The following is a 19,930-nucleotide window of genomic DNA, read 5'->3' on the forward strand; positions in this document are numbered from 1 at the left end:
ATCTGACTTCTGATGAACAAGTCACATACAGTCTTTTCAGTTGGTTTTGGTATTTGCTAGGGATAGAGAGAAAAGCTGCTGGAAAGTCACTGTTTATGCTTATATGCTGCCTTCTTTTCCAGCCACTTCCCCACACTGAAATACCTGGGTTATTTTGCAAGAAACTATTTCCATTCCAAGGAATAAACATCTCAGTAGGAACCTAACTTATTTTTATGAAATGTGCTGGATCATTTGAACCTATGATCCAAGTTTTGTTGGAACTTGGAATGACATATAAGAAGCTTTAAAAAAGAATCCTTCCTATCACATCACAGCATGATTCCAGGCTCATAAAGTCACCAGGGTTATCTCTACCAGTGCCATTTAGAAAGAACAGTCTAACAGTGGGATAGCCGTCAATGTCTTTTCATACCTGAAACATCACTGGAAAACAGCAAAGAGATCTGATGCCAGATTGTATATCTTTATGCAAGAGAATTCACTTGATTTATAGAAGCAGTTGTCTATATTTAAACAGCACACATTATATAGAAAGAAACCCTAAAAACCTAGCATGAAGCAATACACAAGTAAGTTGTAACTTTCCTCCTCTTTCTCAACTCACAACTAAATTGCTTTCTTTAATGTGAGCATGAGGGGAAGAGTATATTTCAGTAATGTCAAAAAGGGACTATTCCTAGACAGCATCCAGTTAACAACAACATATGGGTCTGCACCATGTTACCTCTTGTATCACTGTATTTTCTCTCATCATCACTGCTCTTGGAGGAGTCTCAGCTCTGTGAGTGCTGCTGTGATGTGTATGAAGGTATTATTACTGCTCTGAGGAGCTGACGTTCTGTGAGGAATCTGTCATCACTTGTCTTTTGGTTGTGTAATCTCTTAATCCAGTCATTCTGGAGCACAATCTTGCAGATGGTAGACACCAAATGGCCTTTTGCAGAGATTAAATGAGAATTTCTCATGTGTGGGGGAACGTGCAAGGGAAAGCATGACAGTACGTTATTCACTGGTGGATTTGGAGTGTGTTTCATTTCATCAGTCAGGTAGATTTGTTAGATAATATTTCAGACTGCCTCTGATATGTGCCATATGCCATTATATTCTCCAATATATACCATTTCTCAGTCATCTTTGAGTCTAGCTAATGAACTGTGTCGATGTAACCTCCTAAGCCAACAATCACGTGTATGGTTGGCTTTGTTCTGTGCAGGAGCTTGTGAAGGAAAGCCAGCCATCTACCTAATATTTCCTGTGCTAGAGGCCAGGGTTCATGATATTCCTCTGAAAATGCAGGATCCATCTTGGCCCTTTATATGACCATAGTGCAAATGCAATACAGTGAGGATATAGATATTTAAAATATTAAAGGAAGGCAGAAGTGAAGATGGGAAATCTTTTCCACTGTGACACCATCAGTGTAAGGGAAACTACCCAGGGTCACCCTGCCTTAAGGGAAGTTGGTATCAAGAAAGAGCCAAGCATCTGAAAATCAAATATCGTAATCTGTCAATGTATCAAAAAGCATCACGTTTACTCAAACTGACACCCTGGCTGGGCTCAGTATGTAGTGAAAGGATGTGACCTGGACTGCAGATAGAACTACTGTTGCTCTCCTGCACCTTCAGCTTTTCCAGAAGTTTAGTCTAGAGTTAAACTGTGTTTATGAAGTACTGTTAGGATGCCTATGCTGGTTATGTAGTGCAAAGTTAATCTCATTGAGCTAATAGTTCACTTCAACTGCTTCAGCATTATCTGAACTGTATTTCACACTAGTGATGATCTCCTGTAACACAACAGAGCTCTCACCATTTCCACATGGATACTCAGCACAGAGTGGAGCAGTCTTGATATATTTGTACTATAAAAAGAAAGAATATACTTTCTGGGAAGTGGAGGCTGTGGGTCCTTAATCCAGCCCCCCTTTGGTTAACATGAAAAATACTGGAAGGAAGAAAAAATATCAAAGGAAAAGCCTGATATTCTTTATTTTTTTAATCATTTTAACAACATGAGTAAACTGAAATCTGTAAGCAAAGCAATTACATGAGGAGGGTCTAATAAAGTTGTTCAAGCTACAACCTACTTTGACTGTTGAATCAAACTGAATAAAGCAGGCTGCGGTGATGGGCTTTTAGCTTCCACGAACATAATTGGCAGTGACGTCCTTTGCTTTAATGGCAATGGTCTCCTGTGGGCCACGAGTTCCAAAATCAGCTAAAAGTAAACAAACAACAATGAAAGAATACAAACAGGAGAATGCTGAACTATGTACTAGCCCCAGTCCAGCTTCTCCCTGGTCTGAGCAGAAGAGCAAGTCAAAATTCGTGGATCGGATTCTCACAGGTTCCATGGCTTATGGTGATTAAGGATCTTAAAAAAAAGCCCAATCAGGGAATCCAACCACAGGTGTATTCCCAGAGGACAAATGTGAGGAGTCTGAACTATGTTTCTTCACAAAAGGTGCACTCGGTGGTCCAGAATCTGTCCTCAGACTTTGGGGGTAATTCATGTGCTTCAAAAGAGACCTTGCCCTTCAATATTTGAACTGTATGGTGGGAGAAGGAGGGAAGGGATCATGTACCCAGGCATGAAACACCACCATAGCCACTGTGCAGCCACCAGCGCAGCTCCCAGGTACTGCAGCAGCTTTCTAATCTCACATTGCAAACCTCCTGGGAAGTGAAACTCACAGACCTGCTGGTCCAAACACTCATTCATCCACAGCAGTACTGCACATCACCCATCTCCAGTACATGAGGAATCTCTGCACAGCTGGATTTGGGGTGTTCTTCCCCTTTGGCAGCTTCTCCAAACCTCAGCATCTACCACCCAGCCTTATGAAACCTGAGACCCACCCTAGTTCTCCTGCTTCCTTGCACGGAGCACATCTCCACCTATGCAGCATGCTTGATTTCGCGGACATGTACCTGCTTTGTTCTCCATCCAGAAGGCAGTGATATGCAGCAATGTCTTTCTCCAGCTGTTGTTTGCTGGCCAGCAGATTTTCACGATCCCGCTGCTGCTGCTCGGTCTCTACTTTGATTTCTCCCATCTCTGCCTCCAGCTTGGAAATGACAGAGCCCAGATTCTGCAGTTCAATGTCGTGCCAGTGCTTGGCATCATATAAAGAGTTCTCCAGACCCCTCTTCTGTAAGGGCAGGACAGCAGACATTAAGACAGTCAGTTTTCAGATGCTCCATAGTGATCTTTATTGAGGTTTGCCCAACATCTCTAGTGACTATGCTTAAGTGGAGATAGAATAGTTTGAAAGTGTCTTCCTTTAGATACTTTGGAAAATGTGTATTGGGTACGAAGCACAGATATTCTCCACTGTTAAGTACTATCTACCCAGCAGTCTCAGTGAGATTATTATTGAGTCTGAAGACACCAAAGATGGCAATTCAGGGCCCAGGGGTCAAATGTATTACACTTAGTGCACCATGTCAGTCAAGAAGAGCCCAGAAATATCTAGCAGCTCTGGGAAGAGTACCCAGTGAAACCCAGGATTTATTCTTAAGTCTCCAACCCAAGACTGGAATGTTCAGGCCTCTTCAGGAGGCCTGTTGAATTTCTGCAGAACATACTCACTGAAACCCCACCATTCCTTACCAAGGTTCTCAGAGATTCAGTTTCTGCTTGCAAGCTCTGTATTTTGCAGGCAGTTTCATGGAACTCGGTTCGGAGGCCCTCCACCAGCTCCTCCTCCTGGGTTCGTACGGCAGCTGAGGTTTCAGCCTGTTGCTGGTACAAGATTGTGACTGTTGTCACAGCCTAGTTTCCTTACATACCCAACTGACAATTAATATTGTCACAGTTTATGGCAGTTATTATTCTTGTGTATTAAATCCCCAGGCTGAACAATTCCACATACTTCTCAGTGTCAAAATTATCTTTTCTGTTCAGTCAGTGTAAGCCAGCTTACACGTGTGTCAACAAAAGCTGTTCACCTTTCATACTAGTGGTTAAATTACTTAAAAGGCATTGCTCCAATTCTTCATTTTGTAGCTATACTGTAATGTTTTTTAAAGTTGAGTGTTTTCACTTAGTCTATTAGATTTCAGAAGTGTTCACACCTTGATTTTTCACATAGCAGTCTACTGCAAATGAGTTGGCTGCTAACAGGGCTGTCCATTGAACTTAGGGCTTCAGCTCTGCCAAAATACTTTAGCAAGCCACTTTGGAAAACTAGTGAGCCTTCTTGACAGAGAAAAAGCTGCATTGAATGGCTGTTCAGAGTCAGCGTCAGGAGAGGAGAGGGCTCTCAAAGGGAATGGCTATAATCTGTTATCATCACTTTTCATTTCTAAGTTAACATCCACTTTTCCCACTGCTGCTGAAGGAAACCATTTCAAGAAGTCCCCAGGGAGTCTGTAACTGTACAATTAGTGTCAAGCAATGTGTTTGGCCCTTTTTTTATAGACCCCTGTAAAATGTTCAGTGGAGGAATGTCTCTAGTAAGAAGGGTAACGACTGTGGCTTATCCTACACAGAAGGTATCAACTGATTTGAGTTAGTTTTTCTTAGTTAACATTTCAGAGCCCTTGGAAGGTTCCCCACAGATACCTGTGATATCAGCACAGCCATTTTTGCCACTGATTAACTCTTGTGCATCCCAAGAAAGCCACCAATACTTGTGTTTTCCCATGGACTTGGACCAAAATCCTTTAGATTTTTAACATTTTTTTGTTTGAAGAAAAGAAAACAAAAATCCAACCCTCCAAGGCAGAGCAGAGCAGAGCAGAGTATTTGTTTGTGTCGGAGCCTGTTCTGTTGGAGAGGGTTCCAGAGTGCTTACCTTGGTACGGAGCAGGGCACCTGTCTCGGCACGATTCTTCTCAATGTCTCTCTCCCAGTGGATTCTGATTTTTTCAAGTATGTCGTCCAGGCCACTTCCCAGGGGCACATCAAGTTCTTCCAGCTGAGATCCGGCAAGCTGCTTGTATAATACCTTCACATCCTTGAACAAAAATATCAGATATAAAAGAAGGTGAACTGGACAATTGAATGGTAGCTTCAGAGGGGTTCAAACAAGAAACACAGAGAGAGTAATTAAATTTTGTCCTGAAAGCTGTCTATATGTGAATGGTTTAGTGCACTGGAGGGTTTCCTCTTCAGCTGTGCATTTGCCTTGCTTCTGCATGAGGAGTCTTGTTGCAGATCTGGGGTACTGAAAGTGGTTTCCCCCTTGGTGGAAGAAGACTGAAATCCTGCACCAAGGCACCACCTGGAGGAGCCCTCTCACAGTGGCAAAATTCTTCAACAGTCAGAGCTTGACAAATGCACACTGCACACCTGGGACCTGAACACACCACAGTGATAATGCCAGCAAAGCTGCAATGCTGGCCTTTGTTTCAAGGAATTAAGAGCTTACAACAAATCTCTGCGGCACCACACAATAATGTAGATGTGCATCTACTGGGAGATACAAGTTGTGCAAACCAGAGGCAGCTCTACAGCAGTACAGCTTGTGTCAGCCAAGGGTGTAAAAGCATCTGGGAATTGTAAGCAGTGGCCCCTGACAGTGACAACACTGAAGAAAAATGAATGGGAATTACATAAATTATGATCCTGTGAGAGTGAAAGCCTCAAAATGTGTCCACACCAAGTTCACAAAAGCTTCAGAATGACTTGACATGTATTTCCTAGTGGGGGCATGGGAGGAAGGGAAGGTTGGAATTAGTTCAGGATGTCTTTGGGACTTTATTGTGCTGGACCTCAGCTGGCGTAATTGCAATAGTTGCTTCCAGCCTTTATTCTATGATTTCTCTTGAGTCTGGTGCTACTCTCTTCCCCTGGTGCCACTGCCAGTGCCCCAGTCTGTGCTGCAAATGCTTAGGTACTCCAGTGGGTAAAGAAAGGAGCATTCACCCGCCCTGCAAGGGCTCCTTGCTGCTTGAATGCAGAGTGAGAGGTCTTGTTCTCGTTATGCTGTATAGATGGACAGACGACAGCATCGGTGCCAGCTTTTCTGCCTGCATACCAATCATTGCAATATAGGGAGGTTTAAAGGGGACCTCGTGCATTTCTGCCAATTTTCTGGTTTCCCTCTTGCATAAAACAACTTTCGTCTTTCTCCTGCCATGCAGTGGTACTGAAGCCCCTGATTATTTTCTGAAAAATGCCAGCCTTGGGGTTGCACTCAAGAAAGTAGGGAGGGGGATGAAGCAACCTCATCCTGGCATCCCAAGTCTCCATAGGCCTGCCAGTGTTGCTGAAATCCTGTGGCTGGAGAAATAACCCATAAGAAATATGAGGCAGAATAGTGAGCCAGCTCAGTTGAAGCTCTCTTTCACGTCTGAGGCATCAGCACAACTGCTTGCTGTCCCTTCTGTGAGATTAGCATTAATTCCATATTCCAGCCCCTGGGAAGATGCTCAGTTGGGTCCAATCCTGAAACACCTGCTGAAGGTAATAAACCTCCTGTATGCAAATAGTTCTGGTGAATGCAATGAATAATCAGGGAAGTAGGGCAAAACTGGTTAACAGTGGGCTGCCTTCTAGCTCCTGGTCCTGTGACTTGCTTCAGTGGTGTGTGGCTCAGGAGAGACTCAGTTTCAGGAACAGGGCAGTTTGCTAATCCAAGCAGGAGTGTTTCAGAAGAGTCTGATTCATGGTCAGTTAGTGCAGCAGGACCAGAGCTTGTTTGCTGCACACACATTTTCTCTTTACATCTTTGTCTTAGCATCAGAGCTTGCTGTGGAGATGTCCCCACAAATGACTGTGCAACACTGTTTCCGTTGTGTGGTGCCTAGCAAGAAATGGAGTGATGAACATCTCTTTCATGTCATATTTATCAGATAAGAGTCAAAACTTAAATGGAAGTAATTTGGTCATGCCTCAGAGGTTACTGTTTTAAGTTAACAGAGAAGAGAGAAATAAGAGCAGGTTTCAGGAGAATCCTCCCACCCAGCCATGGCAGGCAGAGCTTTTTAATGCTTGCTTTGCACTAGAGGTATGATACCAACCGGCTGTAACAGGCACACATTGGCTTTGCAGTGTCCTGAGCCTGGACTTACTTCTTCATGATTCTTTGACAGCAAAGTTAGTTCTTCTTTCATGCTCTCTATCTGACTCTCCAGATCCATTTTAGTTAAATTAGCATCATCAATCACTTTATACAGGGAATTAATTTCATCTTCTACTGCCTTTCTGAATGGCTGCTCATTTTCATATCTGCAGAGAGAAAAAACACAACCCAAATCTTAATAAAGCACAGCTCAGCAAGAAAAACCTGCTTTTTTTAAGTAATGACACCATTTGTGCTAATTAGCTCATGTGTCCCAGACAGAGGCACAGAAGATACACTTTGCTCTCACCTTGTCTCGCTGTATTTGAGTCAACTGCCTGAAGTACCCTCTTACTAACTCAGAGTGCCATAAACCAGGCCAGTAGCAGTCTGCACTGTGGTGGTTAGCATCCTGATAGGATTCCTGAATGAGCACAGAGAGCCACACGGTCCTTTGCTAGATCTGGAATTTATATAGACTGTGACTGGGGGTTCTGTTTGTCTGGCTGTAAAATGAGAATAACTGCTCATTGGTCTGCATAAAACTTTTCAGAGAAAGAAAAGTTAAAGAAAACATGCACATGTCACACATTAGGAACATGCTGATGGAAGTATGGTTTCTGTTCCATGGTCCCAGACCGAATCTCAGTAGCATCAAAATAAAGAGGAAATCCAAGTGGTTTGTTTGCCAGCTAGACTTGCTGTTAAAGCAAATGGCTTGTTTTCCAGTATTTAAGATCTTCTTTTACTATTAGTTTATCTCAGTTAAAGGCAAGGGCAATCAGTGCATCCTATTTATGTTTCCTTATGTAATGTTTCCACGGTGACCTTTGTAGTGGTGCAGGTTTTGCTTTTCAGCTGCTGCAGTAGAATGATTGTTACTTCCAAATCTACTTGTGTGGCATGGAAAACTAAAAGCACATGGAAGTTTACCTTTATAAAATGTCAGCCCCAATTTGAATGAATACTGACCTCTCAGTCAGGGATCAGTGTCTGTACAACGAAGAGTAACCTGAGTAATTTTGCTAGTGCACATTTTTATTACTATGAATCTTCAAAATCATCCAAAATAACGTTATCATCACAATGATTTTGCTGTTACAACCCCCTCCCAAATCAGGTGGTTGAGTATTCGATGTAAAGAATGAGCCCATTCTATTCACTGAGCGTTGCTCCTCTACAGAGCAAGCATTTGCCAAAGCCAGGTTGAAAAGAAAGCGGCCAGCTAGGTGCTACCACAAGACTACCTGTCTTTAAAGTCTTCAGCACAGGCTTGAATATTCTCGGTGTGCAGCATCAGACGAGCATTTTCAAGGACTGCTTCACCCACCTAGAAGACAGAAACAAGAAAGCTCAAGCAATGAAGAGCTTCAGCACATTACCTATGTATCTTAAATTTTGATTCTCCAAAGAATCCTTTTGCCTAGAGCGCTTCAAGGGACCCATTACAGGTAATTTAATCAATTAATAGAAATTGTCTGAAAATAGGCTGGAATTTGTCACCAAACTGCTCCTTGCTCCTAAACATTCATCTTCTTGTGGGAAACATCGACTGTGATCAGCAGCAGCTGCAAGGGGCAAAGGTTGTTACTGTGCCCAAGGTATGTTCACCGGACAAGTCTCACTATATGTTCTAGATACAGTTTAAGTATTACTTATGTAGCTCCTATTCTACTTCCCATATAGGCAGTCCTCTTCAGGGGTGTCCTCCTCAGTGAGCCAATGAACACTTGTTGCTCATGCCGCCTGCGAGCCGTCCTCAGCTCCCAAAGTGTTGTTTTTCTTCTCTGATGGGATCCTGTAAGCTCTTGCCATAGGTATGAGACCTGAGAAGCAGGCAGTCTTCACAGATTATTACACTAAACGTGAAATGCTTTGGAAAGATTGTGCAATTAAGACTGTGGTGTCATTGCTATGGCTCTGGCAGTATTTTTAATGCCCAGGAGGTACCTGAGGTATAAGCAAACCTGAAAAGCTGATGACACAGCAGCTGGTTGTGATTCAAGAAGGCGGTACAAAATGGTATGAGGGTTAAAAAAGGACCATCGCCTGCCCTGCAGTCACATGTGCACTGTACTGTGGAGGTGACTGAAGACGTAATGAATTTGGTACCAGGATCAGAGCCATCCTCTCTGCAGACAACAACCTGGGTGTTCCAGCCATTCCATGGTCCTTGCTTTCAATCTGGAAGAGCTAAACTAAACATCTCTTTGGTCTTTTTCAGGAGATCTACAGTTTAAATTAAACCACCAAATGAATAAGAACTGCTTTTGAAGTGATCAGTAGAATTCTTGAAGATTTCTAAATAAATCTTTCTTTAGATACTTAAATCTGTGACTAAATGAGATCACAAATCCTCTGAAGCACTCTGCTTCTCTGAGGTGAATTGGGCTATGCAATGTGCAGACATCAAGGCTTTGTCCAGACAAGTTACCTCAAGTACCTCAAGCGGGATTGTTGCCTTAGTATGGTCCTGCCTCCTCTTTGCCCTGCTGCTTGGTGACTGGGTGGAGGTGGACATGGAGGGATGAAGCATTTCTATATGGTAATCAGCATTCATCCTCACAACCAGTGGCTCACTGCTCCAGATGTCTTAAAGATGCTTGGACAAACACATATGAAATACGTGAAGGCATCTCATGAGGAGATATCTGAAGGAATTACCTATTCCCTGCATTTAGAAGTCCATAATGGATCATGAAATGTAAAGACACTCTGCAGAGGCTGAATCCAGTGTAAAACACATTTTTAGTTGCAGCAGAAGCAGGGAACAGATGGTGATTTGCCACTGCCTGGATTTCTGCCTCTATGTGGAGACAAACTGTTTGTTAAAAGTGTTTCTCAGTAGTAATCCTGTAGTATAATTGAAGCATTTAAGAGGATTCTTACTTGTCCCACAGTCCGTGTCTCTATCAGAACCCTGGTACTACACTCCTGATGAATCAGTCCATACCCAACATCCCCATTCACAGACTGGTGAAATCTTCAGTGAGAAAGTCCAGGGCTATCCAAAACTGCACACAAACCTGAACCATATCATGCAAGTGGAACTGGTATGAAAGAGTCTAGCATTTGGAAGGCTTTGGTGTTGTAGTGGGAGCCATCAGGTGCTAGGCTTTCCACCCTTCTGGAAACCTGCTGGGGGTGTGCCCAAAGGATAGGTACTGACACAATTGTTTCTGTGGTGAAACCAGACTTCCTTAAAACTTCTCTTTGGTTTGTATGAGCTAGGAAAGCCCTTTCTCAGGTTTAAGAAGAAGAGATGTAACACTTCCATCTAGTGGCTTTTTAATCAACAGCTGGATGCAAACATGCAACATTGAGACAGATGCACAGCTGCTTTGCTGACAGAATGAAACACCTAATGCAGCCTCTGCTTTGTGGTCACTAGAAATGAGGGGACTTGCAATGCTGCAGGCACTTGGATGTTGCCTCCTCCACTTGCAAAGCAGAAGGCAATGCTTCTGATGCTCATGTAATGAACCAAAATGGGAAAGTATAAAAATGCAAATATTATTACTAATAATAGCTCCTAGGTCATGTTTTGTCTTTCAACAGTCACCTTCTGAACATGGCTTTTTTCCAGCTACTGAGTATTTGTAGTAGAAAACCTCTTAAATAGAAAGCAGCACAAATTTTCTACATTTTTTGGTGATTTTATGGACATGAAAATGCAGTTTTAATTTTTAGAAAACAATCTTACAAAAAATCTGCATCGATGTACTGGCCCAATTAATGGGTTACAGCTGCCAACAAGGAAAACCAGCTGCCCCAAGGTGCACACTCCAGTCTTGATAAAGGGTGATGTGGTACAGACACATATGGGGAGAACTTCTCTCCAGTGACTGGCAGCCTTTGATTTTTAAAAGAGCTTTGACCAATTTTGTCAGTGCAAGATTTACTGTGCCTTTCGAGCTCCTAGCTATGCTTTGTCTATGGTTTTGTAGTTCTTACAAGTGACAAAATCCTTTCTGAATGCTGCTAAACTCGTGGCCTCAGGTGTCGCCTGTGATAATGAGTCTCATGGTGTAATTATTCATGTAACAGAAAATTATCTGGCTTTTAAGTTCGCTCTGGCTAAAGCGAACGATGCCTCCATGGAGAGAGATCAGAAGATGCCATACACAGAAAGAAATGGTGTGTATCAGCCCATTGACTCCAACATGCTGTAATTCACAGCTAAATTGGGCTAAGAACATGCAGCCAGTGCCTGCTGCTCAGATGCCAAGCAGTAAACTCATCATGCTTTTGGCCGTGCTTTCCATATGCGACCCCTTCTCAGAGCCTGAAGGAGGAAAACTCCAAGGTACAGGAGTGGCATTTGTTGTGTTGTCTTGGGAAACATAGTAGCTGGAGAGAGGCTGTGAAGGTTGATGCTGATTCCTGCATCCAAGAAAACATGACTTCACCTGGGCATTGAATACTTTGTAAGTAAACAGGAATACATAAAAAATTGCCTGGTTCTTAAAGCAGGAGATGCCTCCCAAAGAAATGATCAATAAGAACTGTAATGGTGCCTGAGCACAAGGAGGAAGCCTCACCCCCACCTCACAGCTTTCTGTGAGGGCAGTCCAAGCTTATGCTGTTGGAGGTGGCTGACAAGACATAATTAAAGCTGATTGATTGCCATCCTCTCTACGGCATTTGACTAAGCTCCATGCCATTTTGGGCAGAAGAATGTTATTTTGCCCATTTACAGACACTAGTCACACACTGCTGTATTACTGTGTGTTATAGATAATACCCAGTGGCTTTCCTGGCACACAGCAAATAAATTACTGGGTGCAAGTCCAAAAGTGGCGATTCCCTGGGTACCAGTCCTCTACCTTCTGCAGGCTCAATATTAGCACTGAGTAAATGCTGTCAGTAAGGCCAGGTGCAAAGAAAAGTATCTCTATAGAAAAGCTCTGGTGATCTTTCAAATTCTCCTAGCACTGCACAGGAGTGATACAAGTGGTCCAGGACATTGATTCCTTCCTCTGCTTTTGTGTTTACTTCTGCGATCTGAAGTGTGCTACGTGCCATCTCCTAGACAAAATACATCTTTCTGCCTCCCACACAGGCACAACTCAACAGTCATGAAGCCTGAGCCAGGCTCTGCTCTCTACAAACTCGCTGAGATTATTTCAAGCATCCACTTTTCCTAGGTGTTGCCCTGCTGCCTGGGAAGCTATCACCAATACAAACAACAATCCTATTCTGCAGAAGGGACACATTTGATTAGAAATAGAATTTTCCACAGAAAGACTAGGATAAAGCCTGGAGAAAAGGAATACACCCAGGGAAAAATGAGATGAGTTTATATTTGTCACATGAATTCCTCTCCAAAAGGATTTCTCATTTTCCTCATTTCCTGCAAAAATCCTCCCATTTTCCCCCTGTCCCAGTTAATGTGTCTCCACCTGCTCTGCTCAAAAACAGCTGCCCAGGCACACCATTAGTGCTGTGATCTGGATAGTGGCTTCCTGTCATTCAGATCCCTGGTGCAGTGATAGCTGCAATAACAGCAATGAAACATGAGTGGTTTTCCCTCCCAGGGACCCTCTGTTCATACCCTCTGAGTTTTCACTGCCACATTTCCAGCGCCCCCTCCCGCCCCAGCTCTGTGTTTGGGAGAAACTCTGGTACACAATTGTTATTGCTGGGAGGAAAATTATCTGAAATGTGGGATGCTGGAGCACATCCCAGGAAAGCCAGAAGGAAAATGGGACCTTGTGTCTGCTGGGGTCCCTCCTACCTCACTGTGGAGATAGGCCTGTTGATGCAGTTCTGATTTTGGGACCAGTGGCTATATCCTTCTCACTAGCAGGGTTTGCGTCTTTGTGTTCAAAACCTGTTCCTAACATGGCTGCTCCAAGTGGCTTTCTGCCCCAAAACTTTCACAGCTGCTCCATGGGAATGGCACCAAGAGGTTTTAGGGCTACTGGGCATCCCTCCTGGCTGCACACACGGGGCTGGCTGGGAATCAAGATGAATCCTCAGCTTGTGCAGGGGGCTACAAAACCATGCTATGTCCTGCTAAGGTAGATGTGGACATCTACAGGAAATCTACTGACATTGTTACTAATTCCATCTAGAAATGTACCTCATTTCTATTACACCTTGCTCCTGAACACCTCTTACTTTTCCTACCGGGACCACTCATGACAGGAGAGCTTCATGTGACTGCAGCCACTTTTGTGGCAACTGATTTGGATGATGTTTTCAGAAATGTGACGCTTTTGGTGTTGATGCTGCATGTTTTTGCCAGCTAGTTCCAGGATGAATGAGTTAATGGGCATTGGGGCTGGATGAGGTCCTACTTTCATTTTTAGTTAGGTGCTTAATGTAACAAAAGTGAAGAAACCAATTAGTCAGAATTGTACATAACATCTCTGATTATATCTGAGAAAGTAAAAATCCCTCTTTTATTGACTTAATTGAAGTAATTTAGAAAACCTCATGCATTTGCTAAGGTGTTCTAATGGAGAAGTAGACATGGATGATGCTAATGTTTTTATCTTATTTTCTATGCTACGTGCAAATGCTATTACTGCTAGCTTTATTTTTCTGATTTTATATAGGAAGAGCCCAATATTCAAGCTAGATTTCATTATGAGCTGGTCTTATTTACTCTTAAGAAAGGGAAGTAGAGGCAAGGTGGCAGGATGACAATATAAAGAAAGGTTAAATGAAAGCAGTTTGGATGAAAATTATTACATGAGTAAGTTTATCTGTCACTATAGTGCTGGGATTGCACACAAAGGAAAATGAAAGCATCCTTCCTAAAGTACCTACCATCCTACTTTCTGGTCTTATCCATAAGTCCTGGTAGTTTTACAGGTGAGGTCTACAACTATAAAATGGAACACCTGCCTGTAAACCACAGGGTGGAAGGTGCCAAGCATTAACCCTCCATCTCACATCAGTCTCCATCTGCCTCAGTGAGGTGATAGGTTTGAGGGTATAGCTTTCCTAAGCACCCCAGATTCTGGACACCCACTGCCTCCAGCCGCTAGTCCCTTCAGGAAGCTTTAGAGGCTCAGCAGCATCAATGTAAATTAGCAACACAAAAGATACCAACTCTAAAAGCCAGTGCTTGACTGGGCATTTCTGCTAACGTGAATCAGGTGATGACCTGCCCTAAAAATGCAGCACCCTGTCAAAATGCATCCTCTTTCCTATGGCAGAGTAAAACTGTGTCTAGCCCAGAGGAAAGCAAATGATTGTCCTGGGGCTTTCTGGAGACCTGCCGACAGACCCATTGTGCCTGCACAAGCACTGCTGGGAAGGTGTGCAAGTTGCAGGGCTCCAGCTTTTTGGGGTCCCATCCACACCTGCTGACTGAGAAGCTGGGACTCATAAGGTGCACCAAGACCTTGGAGGACAGATCCCCATGCTCAGTGCAAACAGGACATCAGCCTGCAAAGTCTTACTGGCCTTACTGGTCAGCAAAAGGAACCATTTCTTGTCCATGAGGTCAAAGCAAACACCATTTTACCCCACAGAACAAACACTTTCCTGGAGAACCTATCACCTGTACCACACAGAGAGGGTGGGAGTAAGGGTTGGTGGGATGGTGATAGAGGGAGTTACTAATTTGTAGCCATGTAATTATTATTTTTAAATAAAAAGAGCTTTTGAAAATGTGATTAAGCAAGCAAGGGAATATAGTAAAAAATCTGAATTGCTAATGACAAAAAACCCAAACCCAACAACATCCAAAACCAACCGCCAACCAAAAATACCACACCCCAACGTGCTTGTAATGATATCATGTTGAGGGATAAACTAACTCACTCCTAGCAGTTTTCTTTTCATAATTTTGATGTTCACTGTAATAACCACAGCTAAGTAAAAAAAATAAGGAAAACTATCACCCATTGTAATAAGCCCAGACTATCCCGCCTTGGGGTGCATTTCAACCGTTCCCCATGCACAGGACGCCCCAGGCAATTTTCCTGCTTAATAGGCACGTTCCACGGCACTCTGTGAAATGCTAATGCTAATTATCATGAAGATAGATTTAAACCCCTTCATCTAGGGCACCGCGCCTTGGAATCAGGCAGCATTCATCACCAGCATCAGCCCTCAGCGCTCATCATGGCTAATGACTCGTCAGGGTCCCACCGTCCCCGCTGCTGCCGACAGTGTTCCAGCGCTCACCTGATGGTAAATCGCCTCCCAGTTCTCCCGCAGCGCTCCCCAGCTGCCTACGCTGGCCGCTTTCTTGTCCAGGTAGACTCTAATGTGCTCTTCCAGCTCCTGGTTGACCTGCTCGAGAGCTCGCACCTTCTCGATGTACTCCACCAAGCAGCCGTTCAGGCTCTCGTAGGAGAGACCTCTGCTCTTTTCCAGCCCTGGGGCCAGAGGCAAGGCGGCGGAGGAGCTGCGAAGACCCTGCAGGAAGACGCTGCTGATACCCAGGGCTCTGCGGGACACTCGGGTGCCCAAGCTGCTTACGCCGCCAGTGGGGACGGTGCCCACGTAGACGCCGGGGGGTCTTGATAGGCTCCCTCCGCCCCCAACGCTGACCCGGCGGCCAGATGGCCCCGAGCTCTCGGCCGTGGAGGAAGAGGGCTGCTGCCCCAAGAAGGACGACCGGCGCCTCGGCAAGGGCATGGCTGCCGCTCCAGCCCGCCGAGCGCCGACGCTCAGCCCGGCCGCCTCGCCCCGTACTGGCAGGAGGGATGTGCCGAGCCCAGCAGGTTGGGGCTCGCCCGGGGTTTCGCCTTTGTGCGACAGCTTTCTGGAACGGGGGCTTTGTGCTGCCTGGGAGCGCCCGTCACATTGTCCAGGCGGCCGCTGGGTCAGCAATCCCATTTCAGGGGAAATCTCCCTCCTGCTGCTGCTGCAAATGTGGCAGATGAAAAGCACAATGGTGTTTACAGGCACAGCGGGACAGGGATTCAGTACCACCTACGTGTTAAAATACCAGCAGTATTTTCTGCCCTGACACCCAGATGATTTCCTGCCCTTATAGCCACAGGTATCTAGACATACATTACAAATGTATTGCCCACTTGCATCCAGTCTCCTGCAGCAAGGTGTCACCTGAAGTTAGCAAAACCCGAACTTCTGAGGAGCCTGCAGGGCCACGGCCGAGCAGAGACAAGCTAAGCCTACATTTTGCTGCTGCAGAGCCTTGAATGCTCCCTCGGCCCTGCTGCAGCTTTGGGATTTCTCTGAGCTTTGGCTTCACCACCCAACCGAGGCACGTTGTCCCAAACCCAGCAGATTTGAGCTAGGGACGTCCACCCTTGCTTGGGTGGTTTACTGTCACTTTGTCAGCTGCACTTGAACTGTTCAACAAAGGCTCATTTCCCTGAATAATGTGGCAACAAAGGGAGGCAGCTGCGAACTGAAGGACAAGGGCAAAACAACCCCTGATACTTATTGCAGGCAATGAGGAGGCTTTCCCCTGCTCTTCTTTGTAGGTCACTGGTGATCCAGTGGGTAGTCTATTGGTACCTAACTACATGGTGCAGTTGGGCCCTTTGCTGGACAATGCTCAGTGTATGGTGAGTGCAGCTTTTTCTCCCCACACATGGGGATGCTTCCCATCGAGACATGTTCCAGCACAGGATGCCTGTGTGCGCATCTTTGCAGGCATGTCTGCAATGTGCTGATGCTGGGCATTGCCCTAATGCCATGGAGGTCTGCACAGGGGTGGCTGGGAGTCTTTGGCAAGGTGCAATGCAATCAGAAATCCCTGTCTTCTGTGGGTGCCTAATCCTGGCTTGCTGGGTTGGTGGCTGGACTTTGTTTGTAGTTTGAGAACTGCAAGAAGGCCTACAGGCAGCCTAAGAACACTGCAGCATCTCAAAGCTAGGCCAGTGCTTTGGCCAGTTTGTAGGCATTCTGCAGTTACACTGCCACACAAACTGTGCTGGCTGAATGAGAGGAATCCTCCAGGATTTCTTACACAACACTTCCAGGGTATTTGCTCAATGTCAAATTATAAAAACCAAACCAAACTCCTTTGCAAGAGCAATACAGCAAACAAATGTGAAAATATGGACCTTGCTCAAAGACAGCAGGCAAAGCCATTTCATGTCTCATGCTAGTCTCTCCCTCTAACAACCTATTTTTAACCCACCATTTAAGCCTTGTTCACCCCACTCTTCCAGCCTACAATTTAGCACTTAATGGAGTAGGACTGAAATGCCATTTTACTTTGTACTATGTTTTTGTTCCAGAGTGGGGAAGGAAAGTCTCAGAAAGGAGAGAGAGGAGTGAGGAAACTTGATTCAGTAGTACTAGCAGTCTAAGCACACAAGATAAACAGAACAGTGGGGAAGTGGAAATGTGCTCAGAGCACAGCATTCAATAGGTGGGAGTCCTTAGTCACCACCTTCCAAGACTTCTGATAAATTCAAAGGAGGTTTCTGTTCCTCTGAAGGGGACATGAGATGTGCCTTCTTATGAGGCTGTTTGGGCCAGAGTAGAGCCACTGCGAGCCCCATATGTAGTGTGGTTAGGGCATTTATGTAGGGGAAAAAGTCATTCTTAGCCTTGCTCATGTAAAGCAGCTTCGGGGCTCTAACTAGAACTTAGCTCTCTTATTTAAATCTGAAGCAGGTAACATAAGAAAGTCATGGGGTAACATTACTACCCGAGGTGGTTTGCTCATGCCTTGCATGGCCATGGATGCCATGGGTGCATTAGGTTTGTTAATCATCCTACTGCAGTCCAGCTCCCTCCTGCTGAGTTGGCAGACCCTGACTGGTTTCTGCTAGTGGGGCCTGAAGGGCTCATCCCAGTTGGTGGTCAGGCAGTACTGGAGTCACACAAAGGACACAAGACTGGAACACGAGTTGTACTGGCAACTGAGCCAGTCCTGTCTGGTTTGTATTCTAGCTTGGCTAGCTAAATGAATTACCAAAGTCACTTTATAGTAGAAGGGATGGTCGTCAAGCAGGAATGTTTATGGCCACGCTGAGTGACGTCATGCACGATGCTGTACTCAGCGTGGTCTGCACCAAACCCAGCCTTAGCCAATATTCTTCCAGAGCACGCATATTCAGCAGCAGACTGTAGATGACAGTGAGGAAACCAGTCCATCCCACAGGTGCTTTGCTTAGAAATACCTTTATTTTATAAAGCCACAGTTTGTTCTGTAAAGTTTTACCACACTTATAAAAAAGGGGATGACAATTCTGAGGGAGAAAAGAAAAGCTGAAAACATTTCCTGTAATTCAGGGTTACACAAAGGTTATATTTATAATATATATGTATTTATCATTTGGAGTCAGCAGAGATGAAACTGCACCAGGCGGGCAGCTGTGGGTCATATCTCAGAGACTTGCTCATGTCCTACAAAGAGCGTTTCTTGGCAGAATGGGTTCACCAGGACCATCCCGCTGTCGTGGTAGTCACCGTTGGCGGGGGAGCGAGGCTCAGAGAGGTGGTCCTAGGACAAAGACAGAGAAGCAGGGTGAGCACTTCATACCCCTCACCTTCCATGAGCACATGGGGCACTTGACTCCAAAGTGGGAGTAATGAAGCCACTGTGAGTGCTTGTCTATGCACACAGCAGAGGTTCCTTTCTAAAAAACTTAGATTCCATTTTATTTGATGAGTTAGCCAGCTGATCTTAAAACCATAAGCATTTCTCCACTGTTTCTGGCTGTTAAATACCTCTGAACTAAGCTAAATTGTTCCTGTCTCTCTCTGAAGCCAGAGAACACATCTATCAGTAGGCTCACCTGCCTGTATTAAGAGTAATTCCACTGAACCAGTCAGATGCTGATGAGTATACACCACCACTACACACTCTCATATGCTGATGTTTTGATTCCTTACGTACTGGGAGCACTCACCCTCTGAATTAGTATTTGAGAAGGTACAGACAACTCCTAAGGCATAAATACACAACGTTTCTTTGCATTAGTAACTCCCACTACCTGCCTCATCTGGTGCTGGATTGTGCTGGGACATGCACAACAGACAGATTACAAGGATTGGCCATCAGTAACAAGCCAGCCCAAAGACCTCTCTGAAGCAGCCACAGAATGTCCATAAGCTCAAAAGGAAGAGAAACCCAGGAATAAATTTCCCTGGAGATGGTCAGCTCCCAGGACCACCCAGCAATATAGGATGTCTACGATGGCTGGGAACAGGGTGGCAGTCTGCCCTTGGTGACATATTTCTCTCATCTCACACATGTGCAGGGTGAGTTCTTCTCCCAAAGCTGCTTCCCTGAATATGCATGGGGATTGCAAGGCTTTATTAACCTGACTCCCTCTCCCCTTCTGCTAGCACGGCTGCAGGTACACTTTTCAGATACTAGTGCTGCAGGTGAGGTACCTCTGAAGTCTCCAGGGACTGGATCTCTCTTGGTAACTCTACAGCATGCCTGTTGAAGTAGTCCATGGTAATAGCGTTATTCCAATAACTCAGGTTGTTTTCTGGGTTAGATGTCTTTTTCCTCCTCCTCATGCAGCAGACTGTCAGCAGAACTGCTGTCGATAGAAACGTCAAAAATTTGGTTATTTCCTAGCAAAAAGGACTCATCAGTACTGTGGATTTGGGTTGGGGTTTTTTGGTGCTTAGGAGAGGGCTGATGACCTTCACTCAGACAATTCACTCTCAGTCAGATCTAGCTCTCTCCTGACAAACCCCACACAATTCATTCAGAACCTGGGCCAAGCAGATGAGGCTTTGGGATTGCCAGGATGTGCAGTTTGGTTTTACTTACATTTTGATGTGAGTTTAGGATCTTCAAGCTGTGGCTGCCTGGCTAATGAAAAGCTTTGGTGTTCTAACTGCTGGCACTTTAATACCTCAACAGGGCTTTACAGACTCTCTAGGCCAGAGGGCACTCCCCAGGGACTGCAAAGTGTGCCTCTGCACAGAGCTTTTCTGCTTCCAGCATGTTCAGACATGAGCACTTTGGCAAACAGGCAGTGAGAGACACCTGTCCTAGGCTCCAATACC

At 44.9% G+C, this 19,930-nt stretch overlaps 2 protein-coding genes across 4 annotated transcripts in view; both read right to left on the reverse strand.

The window, feature by feature from the left end:
• Positions 1-2,137: 2,137 nt before the first annotated feature.
• Positions 2,138-15,731, reverse strand: BFSP2 (beaded filament structural protein 2). Its single transcript, XM_054161268.1, has 7 exons — positions 15,158-15,731; positions 8,260-8,342; positions 7,023-7,179; positions 4,802-4,963; positions 3,616-3,747; positions 2,938-3,154; positions 2,138-2,220 (listed from the first exon to the last, which is right to left on the reverse strand). The coding sequence occupies exons 1-7, from the start codon at positions 15,611-15,613 to the stop codon at positions 2,138-2,140; spliced, it is 1,290 nt and encodes a 429-aa protein (XP_054017243.1). The 5' UTR covers positions 15,614-15,731.
• A 2,345-nt stretch (positions 15,732-18,076) lies between these two features.
• Positions 18,077-19,930, reverse strand: part of TMEM108 (transmembrane protein 108) — a 112,397-nt gene continuing 110,543 nt past the window's right edge. For 2 of the 3 annotated variants that reach the window (XM_054160922.1, XM_054160923.1), the window contains 2 exons: positions 19,301-19,455; positions 18,077-18,404 (listed from right to left, as the gene is read on the reverse strand). In XM_054160922.1, the coding sequence (XP_054016897.1) occupies positions 18,282-18,404; positions 19,301-19,455 (278 nt within the window). In that variant the 3' untranslated portion in view covers positions 18,077-18,281. The remainder of the gene's footprint in view (positions 18,405-19,300; positions 19,456-19,930) is intronic. The other variant, XM_054160924.1, reaches the window with a different exon arrangement.

This window comes from Dryobates pubescens, chromosome 4, assembly GCF_014839835.1.
Source record: "Dryobates pubescens isolate bDryPub1 chromosome 4, bDryPub1.pri, whole genome shotgun sequence".
NCBI classification, from domain to species: domain Eukaryota; kingdom Metazoa; phylum Chordata; class Aves; order Piciformes; family Picidae; genus Dryobates; species Dryobates pubescens.

Bases quoted from the DNA above. Each gene is read 5' to 3' on its own strand.
- BFSP2 (XM_054161268.1), bottom strand. From the start codon at position 15,613: ATGCCCTTGCCGAGGCGCCGGTCGTCCTTCTTGGGGCAGCAGCCCTCT. The intron at 8,343-15,157 runs GTGAGCGCTGGA...TCTGTCTTCTAG, and splicing joins GGGAGGCGATTTACCATCAG to GTGGGTGAAGCAGTCCTTGA. The intron at 3,155-3,615 runs GTAAGGAATGGT...CTGCCCTTACAG, and splicing joins CTGAATCTCTGAGAACCTTG to AAGAGGGGTCTGGAGAACTC.